Source organism: Clarias gariepinus, chromosome 4 (genome assembly GCF_024256425.1).
Source record: "Clarias gariepinus isolate MV-2021 ecotype Netherlands chromosome 4, CGAR_prim_01v2, whole genome shotgun sequence".
Classification (NCBI taxonomy): Eukaryota; Metazoa; Chordata; class Actinopteri; order Siluriformes; family Clariidae; genus Clarias; species Clarias gariepinus.
Window position 1 is genome coordinate 1,307,501 of NC_071103.1, and position 14,361 is coordinate 1,321,861.

General features: G+C 45.0%; 1 protein-coding gene across 5 annotated transcripts in view; it reads left to right on the forward strand.

The window, feature by feature from the left end:
- The window catches only part of LOC128520165 (F-actin-uncapping protein LRRC16A-like), a 49,385-nt gene that overhangs the window by 18,735 nt on the left and 16,289 nt on the right, over positions 1–14,361 (forward strand). For all 5 annotated transcript variants that reach the window (XM_053494258.1, XM_053494255.1, XM_053494257.1 and 2 more), the window contains exons 4-22: positions 881–940; positions 1,084–1,205; positions 1,319–1,416; positions 1,661–1,731; positions 1,859–1,932; positions 2,062–2,137; positions 2,894–2,982; positions 3,186–3,280; positions 3,557–3,643; positions 4,361–4,464; positions 5,796–5,873; positions 6,020–6,096; positions 6,220–6,324; positions 7,331–7,400; positions 9,795–9,876; positions 10,443–10,542; positions 11,115–11,169; positions 11,286–11,458; positions 11,712–11,780. In XM_053494258.1, coding sequence (XP_053350233.1) covers positions 881–940; positions 1,084–1,205; positions 1,319–1,416; positions 1,661–1,731; positions 1,859–1,932; positions 2,062–2,137; positions 2,894–2,982; positions 3,186–3,280; positions 3,557–3,643; positions 4,361–4,464; positions 5,796–5,873; positions 6,020–6,096; positions 6,220–6,324; positions 7,331–7,400; positions 9,795–9,876; positions 10,443–10,542; positions 11,115–11,169; positions 11,286–11,458; positions 11,712–11,780 — 1,685 coding nt within the window. The remainder of the gene's footprint in view (positions 1–880; positions 941–1,083; positions 1,206–1,318; positions 1,417–1,660; positions 1,732–1,858; positions 1,933–2,061; positions 2,138–2,893; positions 2,983–3,185; positions 3,281–3,556; positions 3,644–4,360; positions 4,465–5,795; positions 5,874–6,019; positions 6,097–6,219; positions 6,325–7,330; positions 7,401–9,794; positions 9,877–10,442; positions 10,543–11,114; positions 11,170–11,285; positions 11,459–11,711; positions 11,781–14,361) is intronic.

Below are 14,361 nucleotides of genomic sequence, written 5' to 3' on the forward strand. Positions count from 1 at the left end.
ATGTGAAATAACGCCTCTCGTTCAATCAGATTACTCGCTCAGAACTAAGTGTGGTGTAATTGTTTGGTTGTTTAGACTGTAGTAAGAAGTTTCCTTGGTTTCTGCCTGTAAACACACCTGCTCATATTTTACTGTTTATATTCAAACTTGTGTTTGTTTTATTTATTTATTTACATTCCTGATTATCCGTTTTAAAGTAAACAATAAATCACAATAAATTTATTGCCAAGTTTGGTAAACAACTGATTAAAGCCTTTGAGTGGCGCAGTAGTAAAGCGCTCGCCCTATCATCTGGAGATCGCTGGTTCGATTCCCGGGTGATGCTGTAACCTCTCGCAGCCGGAGGTCTAGAGAGAGCTGAGTGGCTGAGCTCTCTCAGGGGGGAGGGATGAGAGGTACTTAGTGCTCCCACATTAATCACGGTTCTACAGCCAATCAGGGGCGTCTGTGAGCTCACGCACGCGGAAGGAGCGGCTAGCGCTTTCCTCCGACCAACCCACCGTTCGGGGGTTACTTCGCCCCTAAAGGTGCGTGAGCGAGCAGTTCAAAAAGATGCGGTCGGCTGACGTCACGCGGTTCGGAGGAAACACGTGATAGTCCTAAACCCTCCCGGCTGAGTGGTAGTAGTAGCCTTAATGTGGAGCCCCCTAGTGACGGGGAGGAATTAAAATTGGGAACAAAAATATAATAAATAAATAATAAATAAATTTAAAAAAATTATTTATTTATTTATATATGTTTGGTTATTTGTTTGTTTATTTGAATTTTTTTTATATTTTATGTTTTAGATGTTTTATTAAGATTTTTGCATTAGTGTATAATAATAATAATAATAATGATAATAATAATGTGTGTGTGTGTGTGTGTGTGTGTTTTTTAGGTTGAACAGTCGTTTAACTATTTGGAGATTCAAGGCATCACATGTACCAAACCCACACAGGTAACAAACACACACACTGACACACACACACACACACACACACACACACACACACACACGCGCAAGAGGTCGCAAAGAAATCCAAAAGGTCAGAGGTTAGGAATATAAGTAGTATGAGCATCGTGTGTGTGTGTGTGTGTCAGTGTGTGTTGGAGTATGAGAGAGGTCAGATCTCACTCAGACTGGTGTCTACGGAGGAGGTGAACGAGGTGGTGTGTCACATCGGAGTGTGTGTGCAGAGGATCTGTCCCGCTATGCCTCCTGTGTAAGTCTCTTATACACACACACGTTGCACACACACACACACACACACACAGTATAAATTACAGGGACATTTAAAGCGTTTAGGATTCCATTGTGTGTGTGTGTGTGTGTCAGTAAGGTGATGAAGAAGTTGTCCATGGAGCCTCCTGAGAGAATCGCGGCTCTGCAGAACATCTGGGAGACTCAGAGCTCCGGAGAGCCCGGGCCCTGCGGTACACACACACACACACACACACTGTATATACACTTACATATGTACTAGGACATCACATCACGCTGACTGTAACAGCTGTCACAAGCCTGACTCCGCCCACACATGCCTGTAAAACCCGCCCACAACATGTTTAATAAATAAGAATCTGATATGGAAGTCCTCAGGGTCCTAGTGCTCGAGGTGTAATTACCCAGGCAGTTCACTGACATGTAGTGTGTGTGTGTGTGTGTGTGTTGCCATAGGTGGATTCTCTCAGCAGTACCGGTGTGTGTGCGACTGGCTCGGCTTACCTTACAAAGAAGAAGTCCAGTGGGTTAGTATATGTACTGCACACACACACACACACACACACACACACACACACACACACTAACAGGAGGAATGACGAGGAGTGTCCTTGTCTGTCCGCTCTTTAAACTTTGTCTCTTGTCCATCCTCAGGACGTGGACACGATCTACCTGACGCAGGACACACGCGAGCTGAACCTGCAGGACTTCAGTCACTTGGAGAACAGGTAGTCCTGTGTTTTAGTGTGTGTGTGTGTGTGTGTGTGTGAGTGTGTGTGTGAAGGTAAAAAGAAGACACTGTGATGATTGCAGGTGATTTAGTCCACGCCTAATCGTGTCTCTTTTTTTTCCGGCAGGGATTTGGTAGCAATAATCGCCGTCCTGGAGTTTAACCAGTGGTTCACCAAACTCACCACTAAGGATTATAAACTGGTGAGTGACGCTCGTCCTCGTCCAAACCGCACTGGGGCAGGAACTCCTCAGAGAACTTCCAGGCTCTCCTGGGGATTCCTTCCTTAGATGCTCAGTTTAATGCAAAACTTCAGTGAAACATGTTGATCTGAGCGCTTTGTTACCATGGAAACACTTATTATAACAATAATGCGTTAGTATAAACCACATCAAAGCTGTAATGAGGAACAGGAGAGGAAGAGCAGAGAAACAACAGCTCATCTTCGCCGAAGTCCATTCCTGAGGTCCTGCGGGTCGACCCTGGAGCCTCCGGGCGTGTTGTGGGGTTACTCAAGGTTACAGTGTATACACACACACACACACACACACACACACACACACACACACACACACACACACATAGAGCAAAGATGTAGTTGTGTCATGTGTCATGTACAGCAGGAGAGAAACGTTCGGGGAGAATCGGACCCCGTGCGGTTAAACATCAGAGCCGAGGTTTGAGTTCTCCTTCTCGTTTTCTCTCAGCGTGAACTCACTCATGAAGAGTGTCTTTGTGTTCAACTGAAGGGATCTGAAACTGCACAAGTGTGTGTGTGTGTGTGTGTGTGTGAGAGAGACAGAGTAGACGTCTGTTTTTGTGCTGTCAAACACACACACACCCTGACTGTAGGAGGGATGCCCCAGAACACCAAAAAAAGAAATCAGTGTCGAGTTGATGTAATAATGTGTGTGTGTGTGTGTGTGTGTGTGTGTGTGTGTGTGTGTGTGTACGTGTAGTCCACAGATGTGTGTGATCAGATTTTGAGAGTCGTCGCACGTTCCAGTCGTCTAGAGGAGCTTGTCCTGGACAACGCAGGCCTCAAAACGTAAGAACACACACACACACACACACACACACACACACACACACACACACACACACTCTTATATCCTGCAATTACTTTGTAGTTGTAAATCCTAGTCCAAAATAAGGGAAAATGTATCTTTTCCTATTAATTTAATATGAAATTTGAAATCAAATAATATTAAAATTGTGTGTGTGTGTGTGTGTGTGTGTGTGTGTGTGTAGGGATTTTGCCCAGAAGCTGGCGAACGCTCTCTCTCAGAACGCCTCCTCAGGACTGCACTCGCTAAACCTCGCCAACAATCCACTGGAGGACAGAGGTAAGGGGGACGACCCGCACGCTGGCCCCGCCCCACCGGCCCCGCCCCACTGACCCCGCCCCAAACACTGAACCATTAGCACTTCTCCTTGCCTGTCTCACTTATCTCTCCTGTCTCACTCGTCTCAACTCTCCCATTGGTCCCACCTGTCTCACCTCTCTGTTCTCCTTTATACAGGAGTGTCTGTGTATCATTGTCCTGCTTCATGGATTGTTTAGTAATGATGATCTTCTTCTTGTGTGTGTGTGTGTGTGTGTGTGTGTGTGTGTGTTTCAGGGGTCGCTTTTTTAGGTGCTCAGTTCGCCAAACTCCACAAAGGCCTCAAACACCTCAACCTCTCCAGAACCTCGTTATCACCCAAAGGTACCCAGCTCACCCGTCGCTTCATTAACCATGTGATCAGTCACCTGACCATTACATCATCATCATCATCATCATCATTGATTTATCCCTGCATTTTGTACACAGCACCAGCCGTTTCACCAGAGACTGATCAGTTCTGATTATTTTGATGAATTAACTACATCAAATTGTAACTCATTCAAGGTCAAAAGTTAGTACACCCCCAGGACAGGACGTGTGAGATCATTTGGTGCTTTGTGGTCTTTGGTTTGCTAAATATATCCGAGAGGGGTACAAACTTTCGCACATACTTTAAATATATAAAGAGTACTAGCTGTAGATGAAAAGGGGTCAAGTAGGTATATATATTTTGTCACATATTCTTTAATTTAATTTAAAATATATCTATATTATTTTAGATATCTTTTAATATGATTGAATTTGAGTCCAAAAGTTTTACTCACTTATAAATTCTAAATGATACAATTATAAATTGGTGCATGTTGGGGACACGTGGGCGTCTGTCTCTGTCTGTCTGTCTGTCTGTCCGTCCGTCCGTCTGCCCTGGGATGCAGTTCTCCATCATAAATAAATTCTAATAAATGGCTCGGTTCTGGTTCTGTTTCGGAGTCTGAGTGATGGCTGCTCTTTGAATATTGATGGCTAGTTTCCATGGAAACCACTGTACTGTAGTGTTGGACTAACACATTGTGTGTGTGTGTGTGTGTGATGATTTAGGGGTGAACAGCCTCGCCCAGTCGCTGAGTGCTAACCAGTCCATGCCCAGCACGCTCAGCTACCTGGACCTCTCAGGGAACCTGCTGCGTGGAGACGACCTCTCGGTGAGCGCACCTTCATCACTGCACCTGCTAACGATGCTAAAGATGCTAATGATATGAGTGCTAAAGGCTGTTTTGTTTTCCTACTCAGTGTAAGAGTAAACAGGAAGCGGTTCTTAAGTTCTCCATCTGGACTGATTGCTGGTTCCTCATTGGGTTCCTCAAGTCCCACACACAGTGCTTAATGGACTGTAGATACACAAGTGTGTCAGCGTTCAATCCTTTAGAACCTTTAAGGGTCTTCTTGGTTTCAGTAAAACCCTTTTTGGAAGCTGAGAACATCTCGAAGTCCAGTAATGTTTCTAGTTGTAAAAACTTACTCATGGTTCTCGTCTTAATCCCTAAAACCTGACATAAGAGTTCAGTTCTTAAAGGGCATCTTCTTATAGGAATATGTACTTGGTAGTGTTCCACACAGAACCTTTTAAGGGTTCTACTGAAATAAGTGACCATGTTCAGATGTACACTACAAGAAAGATTAAGCTTTTAGTGATTCTTAAGGGTTCTTGACTTTGAAAATGTTCTTGGAAACCCACTTTCTGGTAAAACGTTCTGTTGTTGGGTTCTTGAGAGAACGTTTAATGGATCTTTTGATCATCTGTTGAATAAGTAAGGGTTCTTAGCATCCAGTATGTGTGCATACACCTTTATGATAAAAGAGATGTAAGAACTCTCATTAGGTTTAAAAACAACTTTAAAAAGTGAGGTACACTGTTGGGGGTAAAAAAAACAAACCCAAAGGGTTGGTTCTTCAGTGGTTCCTTAGATGTTCTTTGGATATTTAATGATCCTGAGCTTTGTTTTAAAAACAGTTGTACTTATAAACCCTTTAAGAAAGGAAAACACAGGGCTTAAGGTTTTAATGTTTTACACAGGATGTTTTAAGGGTTCCTCTGAAGGATCCATTGAAGAACCCTTCAAATGTATACTTTTAAGAGGGTACTGTCTTGTTAACTGATTTGTTAAACCTTCTCCTTCTCAAGTTTCAAGTTTCTAATACAATTCTTAAGTAGGAACTTTTTAGGAACGTTTGCTCCATGTGGTGGATCACCTAAAAGAGTGCACACACTTCTTCAAGGTTCCTTTAGGCATCCGTTTGATCATTCAGGGCCTTAAGTGGTTCTCCAAAGAGAGGAGAACACTAAAAAAAGAGCTGAAGCTGTAAGAGAAGAAGAACTCCTGAGCCGAATATTCAGTAGTTCTGTTCGAGCAGGGTTCTTTTCTAAACTACGTATTAGCATTATGCTAGCTCTGCAGTTAGCAATTTGTTATCCATGCTAGATCCGTCAGTTTGTTCTAGAGCACCAGACCTGAACTTCACGTTCTTCCTGCAGCATTTCTATAACTTCCTGGGCCAGCCGAACAGCCTGAGCACGCTGGACCTGTCCAACACCGACTGCTCCCTCGACTCGGTGAGATTAGCACACAGCGCTAACGCTAGCTCATCTCAACTAGTGTGCTTTTAATCTTTTATCTGATACGCAGATTAATTATCTGGTTAAAGAAATTTAAAATAAACGTGTGTGTGTGTGTGTGTGTGTGTGTGTGTGTGTGCTAGCTGTGCTGTGCGCTCCTGAAAGGCTCGCTCCAGCATCTCTCCGTCCTTAACGCGTCGAAGAGCGTCTTCTCCCACAGGTGAGCACGCGAGATGTCTGGACTCTTATTTATGTTTAATAATTTAGTCCAAGGAACTGATGTGTGTGTGTGTGTGTGTGTGTGTGTGTGTGTGTGTGTGTGTGTGTGTGTGTGTGAGAACAGGAAAGGTAAAGACATTCCTCCTGCCTTTAAGCAGTTCTTCAGCAGCGCCCTCTCCCTCAGCACCATCAACGTGTCCGGGACCAAACTGCCCCCCGAGGCTTTAAAGTGAGGAACACACACACACACACACACACACACACACACACACACACACACACACACACGCCAGAGTTCACATTGTCATTATCAGAGTGTTTAAAGCCTTAAACTGAAATTAAACCGCTGGTCCAGGTATTAGCATGTTGTTCCCGCTCTGTGTGTGTGTGTGTGTGTGTGTGTGTGTGTGTGTGTGTGTGTGTGTGTGTGTGTGTGTGAACCTGCATCTCCACTGGAGGGTTAACGTTTCTCTGGTTTCAGGTTTCTTTTCTTTTTTTGGACTAACCTTATTTAAATTTATTTTTGATTAGCCAGAATTTTTTTTAAAACCGGATTTGAGGATAAGCTGATCAAATTACCATCAATACACACACACACACACACACACACACACACGGCTTCCACTCAGAAGATTCACTAGTTGGTATTCTTGGTAAATGTTGTTTTTTCAGGTCTGCTCATAAATGCAGCTACGATTCATTTCTTTCGTCATTGGAAACAAATAATAACCCGACTGTTGTATATCTATGGAACACGTCTTGTTTCTTTGTTTCTTTTAAATATTCGGTTTTTATTTCCGTGTCTGTGGGATTAGTTGGAATTTATTATTATTTTTTTTCCTAACAACATTTTTTGGCTATAACCTCACCAGAACTCCAGATGTTCACTGGTTCCTACAGCTGGATGTGCTAGCAGTTTAACACCATGATGTCAGTCCAGACCCGGCTGATTAGTGCGTCTACACGACCCCTCGCAAACCGTCTTACTCGCATATAACTGTACATGTTTTTATTTTAGCAAATAATAATAAAATTATTAGCAAAGGTCAGTAATTTTAAGCATTTTATTTACGACTGACTGACACGTGCAACACTGAGTTCAGGGTGTTTTGTGTCTCTGACTCTCTTACAGACCAAACTGTGGCCACGTCGACACACATGACCATGTCTAATTGTACAAGTTACCAAGTGCTGTGTGTGTGTGTGTGTGTGTGTGTGTGTGTGTGTGTGTATAGAGCGCTCCTGCTTGGCCTGGCCTGTAACCCCAACCTTAAAGAGGTGGCACTGGACCTCAGCTGCTGTGAGGTGAGAGATGCAAACACACACACACACACACACACACACACACACACACACACACACACACCATTGTTATTGTACTGATCAGGTTACCTGTTTGCTTTAATCAAAACCTTTACAAAGGAGTGTGTGTGTGTGTGTATGCTGGTCACACGACTAAATCTTTACCGAGGAGAATTAAAGTGCATAAATATTAACATTTGTATTTTACATGAAAAACACACAAGTGGAAATTTCCGCAAACATACCTGACATTCCTCTGTGGTGTGCAGAGACAAGCGGTTTGATGTGTGCGCGTGTGTGCGCGCGTGTGTGTGTCAGTCGCCGTACCTCGAAGCAGATTCCGTTACAGTGTTGTCTGGCTAATTTAGCACTGATGACATCACTCTGACCGCGCATCACAGCTAAAGCATGAGTGTGTAACAGGTGTGTGTGTGTGTGTTCAGTGTTGTTATGAAAATAAAGGAATGTTTTTAATCGGTCTTTTTCTTATAAACTGTTTTTGCCTGATTGTTGACTTTTTGTTTGTTTGTTTTTGTTCATCCTCATTATTTGTCATGTCTTTTTTTGCCGAGCATGATGCTAGAATTTCTTTTGATCTATTGCTAATGCATTGCCGCCCCCTTTTCCAATAATGCATCCTACAGCTTGGCCACTGTGTAAGTACAGAGAACACTAACCGCATGTGTGCGCACACACACACACACACACACACACACACACACACACACACACACACACACACACACACACACGTTACCTAAAGTTACAGCGTTACCTCTGACTGACACTGGAGACTTCTTTCATACGTGTTTTATTTAACAAAAGACTTTGTTCCCTCTGAATGCTTTTTATTTCTAATTACTGTGAATGTTGTGTAGATGTGAATGTTGTATCTCAGTTTCCTCCACCTTGAAGTACATTCTGTGTGAGTAACATTAACAGATAGCATCACTATATGTTAGAAGGAAAGGAACTAACTCTAGTTCGCATCTGCACTCGCATTTGATGCACCTTTCTCACCTCTAAACCCACATCTAACACGCCTTTCTCATATCTGCACTCGCATCTTACACGCCTTTCTCATATCTGCACTCGCATCTAACACTCCTTTCTCATATCTGCACTCGCATCTAACACTCCTTTCTCATATCTGCACTCGCATCTAACACTCCTTTCTCATATCTGCACTCGCATCTAACACTCCTTTCTCATATCTGCACTCGCATCTAACACTCCTTTCTCATATCTGCACTCGCATCTAACACGCCTTTCTCATATCTGCACTCGCATCTAAAACTGCTTTCCTATCACATCTGCACTCGCATTTGATGCACCTTTCTCACATCTAAACCCACATCTAACACGCCTTTCTCATATCTGCACTCGCATCTAACACTCCTTTCTCATATCTGCACTCGCATCTAACACGCCTTTCTCATATCTGCACTCGCATCTAACACGCCTTTCTCATATCTGCACTCGCATCTAACACGCCTTTCTCATATCTGCACTCGCATCTAACACGCCTTTCTCATATCTGCACTCGCATCTAACACTCCTTTCTTATCACATCTGCACTCGCATCTAACACTCCTTTCTTATCACATCTGCACTCGCATTTGATGCACCTTTCTCACATCTAAACCCACATCTAACACGCCTTTCTCATATCTGCACTCGCATCTAACACGCCTTTCTCATATCTGCACTCGCATTTGATGCACCTTTCTCACATCTAAACCCACATCTGATGCACCTTTCTCATATCTGCACTCGCATCTAAAACTGCTTTCCTATCACATCTGCACTCGCATTTGATGCACCTTTCTCACATCTAAACCCACATCTAACACGCCTTTCTCATATCTAAACCCGCATCTAACACGCCTTTCTCATATCTGCACCCGCATCTAACACGCCTTTCTCATATCTGCACTCGCATCTAACACGCCTTTCTCACATCTGCACTCGCATCTAACACGCCTTTCTCACATCTGCACTCGCATCTAACACGCCTTTCTCACATCTGCACTCGCATCTAAAACTGCTTTCCTATCACATCTGCACTCGCATTTGATGCACCTTTCTCACATCTAAACCCACATCTAACACGCCTTTCTCATATCTGCACTCGCATCCAACGTGCCCCCCCACAGGTCCTTTTGTTGTCAGTTTCTACATTTAAGGGTCGATTACTGTATGTTTATTAGAATCTGTGTTCAATAGAATTGGAGTTTGTGTTTATTAGGGTTGGCGTGTGTTTATTTCGTGTGTTTAAGAAATGTGTGTGTGTGTGTGTGTGTGTGTGTGTGAGAGTGTGTGTTAGAATCAGTGTGTTTATTAGAAATGCAGTGTGTGTGTATTAGAATCTGTGTATGTGTGTGTGTGCTCTTTCAGCTCCGCTCCGGAGGCTCACAGATCCTGGAAGGCTGCATCGCAGAGATCCCCAACATCTCCAGCCTCGATCTTTCTGACAACGGTGAGTCACAGCTGATGACTCACAAACTCTTTTTCCTTCCTTCCTCAGTCAGTTCAGCAGACACTCGTATCTGAGTGTGTGTTTAGTGCTTTGACCTCATTGGGTGTTTAGTATCGACACTGCGTTAGTGGAGTGTGGGTCATCCACGTCTTTTGTTAGGATTCCTCCCGAGGTTCCTGATGATCAGGGCTTCTTGTTTTCATCTCTGAATTAAAATGATGTCTGATGATCTAGTAACAGCCAGAGCTAAAGTTCTGTGTGAATGTAGCAGATTGAGATTCATCTATGACAACAGCTGTAGCAGGAACTACAACCACACACACAGATAAACATCTATTACAACACTTACAGTAAAGACTAACACGATGACGGTAACGGTAATGAGGACACTATATACCAGTGTGTGACTTTGTGATGCAACAGTGTGAGATGTTTCCCCGTGCTGCAAATTGAGCTCTAAGTGATAATTAAATCAGTCCTGCTGAAGGTAGTGTGTTATGATTAACCTCATGAGATTCTGAAAACCGCGATGGTTTTCTACATTAATAAATCACTCTGTTCCTCAGGTCTGGACTCGGACATGAGCACGCTGCTGGTGTGGCTCGCCAAGAACCGCTCCATCAGAAACCTGTCCCTTGGCAAGAACTTCAACAACATCAAGTCCAAGTGAGAGCCAGAGGGCGAGGGGATGAGGGCGAGGGGATGAGGGCGAGGGGATGAGGGCGAGGGGATGAGGGCGAGGGGATGAGGGCGAGGGATGAGGACAAGGGATGAGGATGAGGGCAAAGATGAGGACGATTAGATAATGAAAGAAAGAGTGCAGATGATGGAGAGGAGGATATGATAATGATGAGGATGAGTGCAGATGGTGGAGAGGAGGATATGATAATGATGAGGATGAGTGCAGATGGTGGAGAGGAGGATATGATAATGATGAGGATGAGTGCAGATGAGAGGAGTGCGTGATGGAGTGCGTGAGTGTGGACTATAAGATGAGGAAGAGGATGATGAAGAGAAAGATTAGATAATGAGGATGATTAAGTACAGATGTTAAGGAGGATGATGAGAGCAGAGGATGATTGTGGATCATGTTTTTCATTTTTATTTTTTTTTTTTAAATATACTTTTTTTTTATTAATCTTTATTAAAGAAGAGATTTGTTAAATGGCCTGTGTGACGTGTTGTGTTGTGATGCTGTGTGTCTCCTGTTGTAATAAATGTTTGTTTGGTTTCTGTAGAAATCTGGCTCGCGTCCTCGACAGCCTCGTCCACATGATACAGGAAGAAGAATCGGTCAGGAGCTTTAAACCCCTCACTCTCTCACTGTCACATATTTAGTCTATTTAAAACACTTGTATCATGTCCCTCTCTGTCCCTCTGTGTCTCCTCCCCCCCTCCATGTCCCTCAGCCCCTGACGTCTCTGTCTCTGGCCGACTCGAAGCTGAAGACAGAGCTAAGTATCGTCCTGAACGCTCTGGGCAGTAACAGCTCTCTGACCCGAGTGGACATCAGTGGGAACGGGATGGGGGACCTCGGGGCTAAGATGCTGGCTAAAGCCCTGCAGATTAACAGCAAGCTCAGGTCAGGGCTTTAAACACACACACTGGCGTCTGCCTGTGGGGCGTGTAAAAAGGGTGGAGCTTAGTGTTGCTCTAAACATGTTTTTATTATTCTAATGCAGAAGGAAGAGATTTAACAGGATATTCAGCTGACGTTCAGACCAAAGTTAACACGCGTAAACATGGCGTAGTCTGTATATTGTGATAATCTAATGTTGAAAGGTATAAATAATGACACCTGTGTGTTAATCAGTTCAGTATCTGTCTCACTTTAGGACCGTCATCTGGGACAGAAACAACGTCAGTCCACAGGGTCTTCAGGACGTTGCTGCGGCACTAGAAAAGTATGTGGGCATGCTACTGTGTGTGTGTGTGTGTGTGTGTGTGTGTGTGAGAGAGAGAAACTGTAGAAATATAAACTCTGTGGTCTGGAAACACGAGCAGGGTGTGGCAGGGTGTGGGAGTCTGTAGCATAGTGGGGCAGGGGTTGTGAGGACAAGAGAGGGCGTGGCAGGGCGGGACTGAGAAGGGTGGACAGAATGTGGAAAGACTAAGAAGATCTGTCGGTTAGTTTTTTAAATTTATGTTGTTTGTATGTAGCACCGTTGGTCCTGGAGAAGCGCTGTTTCGTTTCACTGTGTACTAAACTGTATTTGGTGAAAATAACAATAAAAGCCGACTTGACTTGACCTGATTATGGCTGGCCTCAGCAGGGGGGGGCAAGGTGTGGCTAGACAGGGATTGGAGTCGAAAGGTTGGGTGGGACTGAGAAAGGTTTAACTATACAGGGCAGAATGTGAGGGTGTAGTAGAATGTTACAGGAATGGGAAGGGATTGGCATGGCTAGGCAGAGTGAGACAGACCTAGGACGGTTTTGGCAGAATTTGGCAAGACTGGTATGGAGTGGCATTACACGACAGGGACCACCAGGGTGTGGCAGGACTAGGAACGTTTTGGGCGGAATGTTGTGATTGGCATGGATAAGCAGGGAGTGTCAGATGGGGTGTAGCAGGGCAGGGTGTGTTGAGGTGTAGGAGGGTGGGGCAGGGAAGTATTCAGGTAAAGCAGAGTCAGGTAGGGTGTGTTGAGGTATAGTGAGACAAAGTGAGGGGGGTATTAAAGTGTAGCAGGAAGTGTCGAGGTGTGTTGGGGCAGGGTGTGTCAGTGTGTAGCAGGTGGGGCAGGGTGTGTCAGTGTGTAGCAGGTGGGGCAGGGTGTGTTGTTGAGGTGTAGCAGGTGGGGCAGGGTGTGTTGTTGAGGTGTAGCAGGTGGGGTAGGGTGTGGTGATGAGGTGTAGAAGGTGGGGCAGGGCGTGGTGATGAGGTGTAGTAGGTGGGGCAGGGTGTGTTGTTGAAGTGTAGAAGGTGGGGCAGGGCGTGGTGATGAGGTGTAGAAGGTGGGGCAGGGCGTGGTGATGAGGTGTAGAAGGTGGGGCAGGGCGTGGTGATGAGGTGTAGAAGGTGGGGCAGGGCGTGGTGTTGAGGTGTAGAAGGTGGGGCAGGGCATGGAGATGAGGTGTAGAAGGTGGGGCAGGGCGTGGTGATGAGGTGTAGCAGGTGGGGCAGGGCGTGGTGATGAGGTGTAGAAGGTGGGGCAGGGCGTGGTGATGAGGTGTAGCAGGTGGGGCGGGGCGTGGTGATGAGGTGTAGCAGGTGGGGCAGGGCGTGGTGATGAGGTGTAGAAGGTGGGGCGGGGCATGTTGATGAGGTGTAGAAGGTGGGGCGGGGCGTGTTGTTGAGGTGTAGCAGGTGGGGCGGGGTGTGTTGTTGAGGTGTAGCAGGTGGGGCGGGGTGTGTTGTTGAGGTGTAGCAGGTGGGGCGGGGTGTGTTGTTGAGGTGTAGCAGGTGGGGCGGGGTGTGTTGTTGAGGTGTAGAAGGTGGGGCGGGGCGTGGTGTAGAGGTAAAGCAGGCGGGGCGTTGTGATGAGGTGTAGAAGGTGGGGCAGGACGTGGTGAGGTGTAGCAGGTGGGGCGGGGGGTGGTGATGAGGTGTAGCAGGTGGGGCGGGGCGTGGTGATGAGGTGTAGCAGGTGTGTAGCAAGGTTGTGTGTTGATGTGTTTGTGCACAGCGGGGGTCTGGCAGGAGGAATAATGACCCATTTCTAATAAAAAGTTAAAATCTCTTTTTCATTTCATCCACCAGCGATACAGTTTCACCTGCAGGGTTTTTTGTTAATATTTAGATGGCGTCAGTAATGTATCAGTGAGGGAGACGTGACCCAGTTAAATATCAGATGAAGAGGATTAAACAGTGCCGCTCTCTCTCTCTCTCTCTCTCTCTCTCTCTCTCAGATAATTAATCATCTTTAAAAGATTAGCATGAAGCAGCCGGGCCAATCACAGCACTCACAGCAAATTATATTTAAATAAATAAAGAGAGAGAGAGAGAGAGAGAGGTGATACCTGCAGGATGAATGAGGAGGGGTAAAGGGGGGGGAGGGTGGTTATGTTGGAGAATAAAAGATGGAGAGATTGTCCTTCCTTTCTTTAGAGATTTAAAGCCTCCATTACACTGATACGAATCTCTAGAATAATATGTTTCTGCTGCTGCTTGAGTAAAAAAACACACACGCAAACTGATCTAAAATAAAAACAATCAAAATAAATAACACACTATATGAGTAAGATGCAAAATCAGTCTCGGCTGAAACAGAAATATTTATAGAGAGACAAAACTAGTGATAAAAAGGAAATAATTCATAAAGTGTGGTTTATGAGCTGTAGAGTCGTAAAGAGTTAATCAGCTCCTGGCTGACTGAGCAGTACTGTGTGTGTGTGTGTGTGTGTGTGTGTGTGTGTGTGTGTGTGGATGAGGATGAAGATTGAACATAAGGATGAGTATAAATCACTAGACCTAGCAGCGATAGTTTATTGATTGGGCTGCTGTAATCATCGGCCTTGACCTTTGACCCAGAGCCACACCCCTG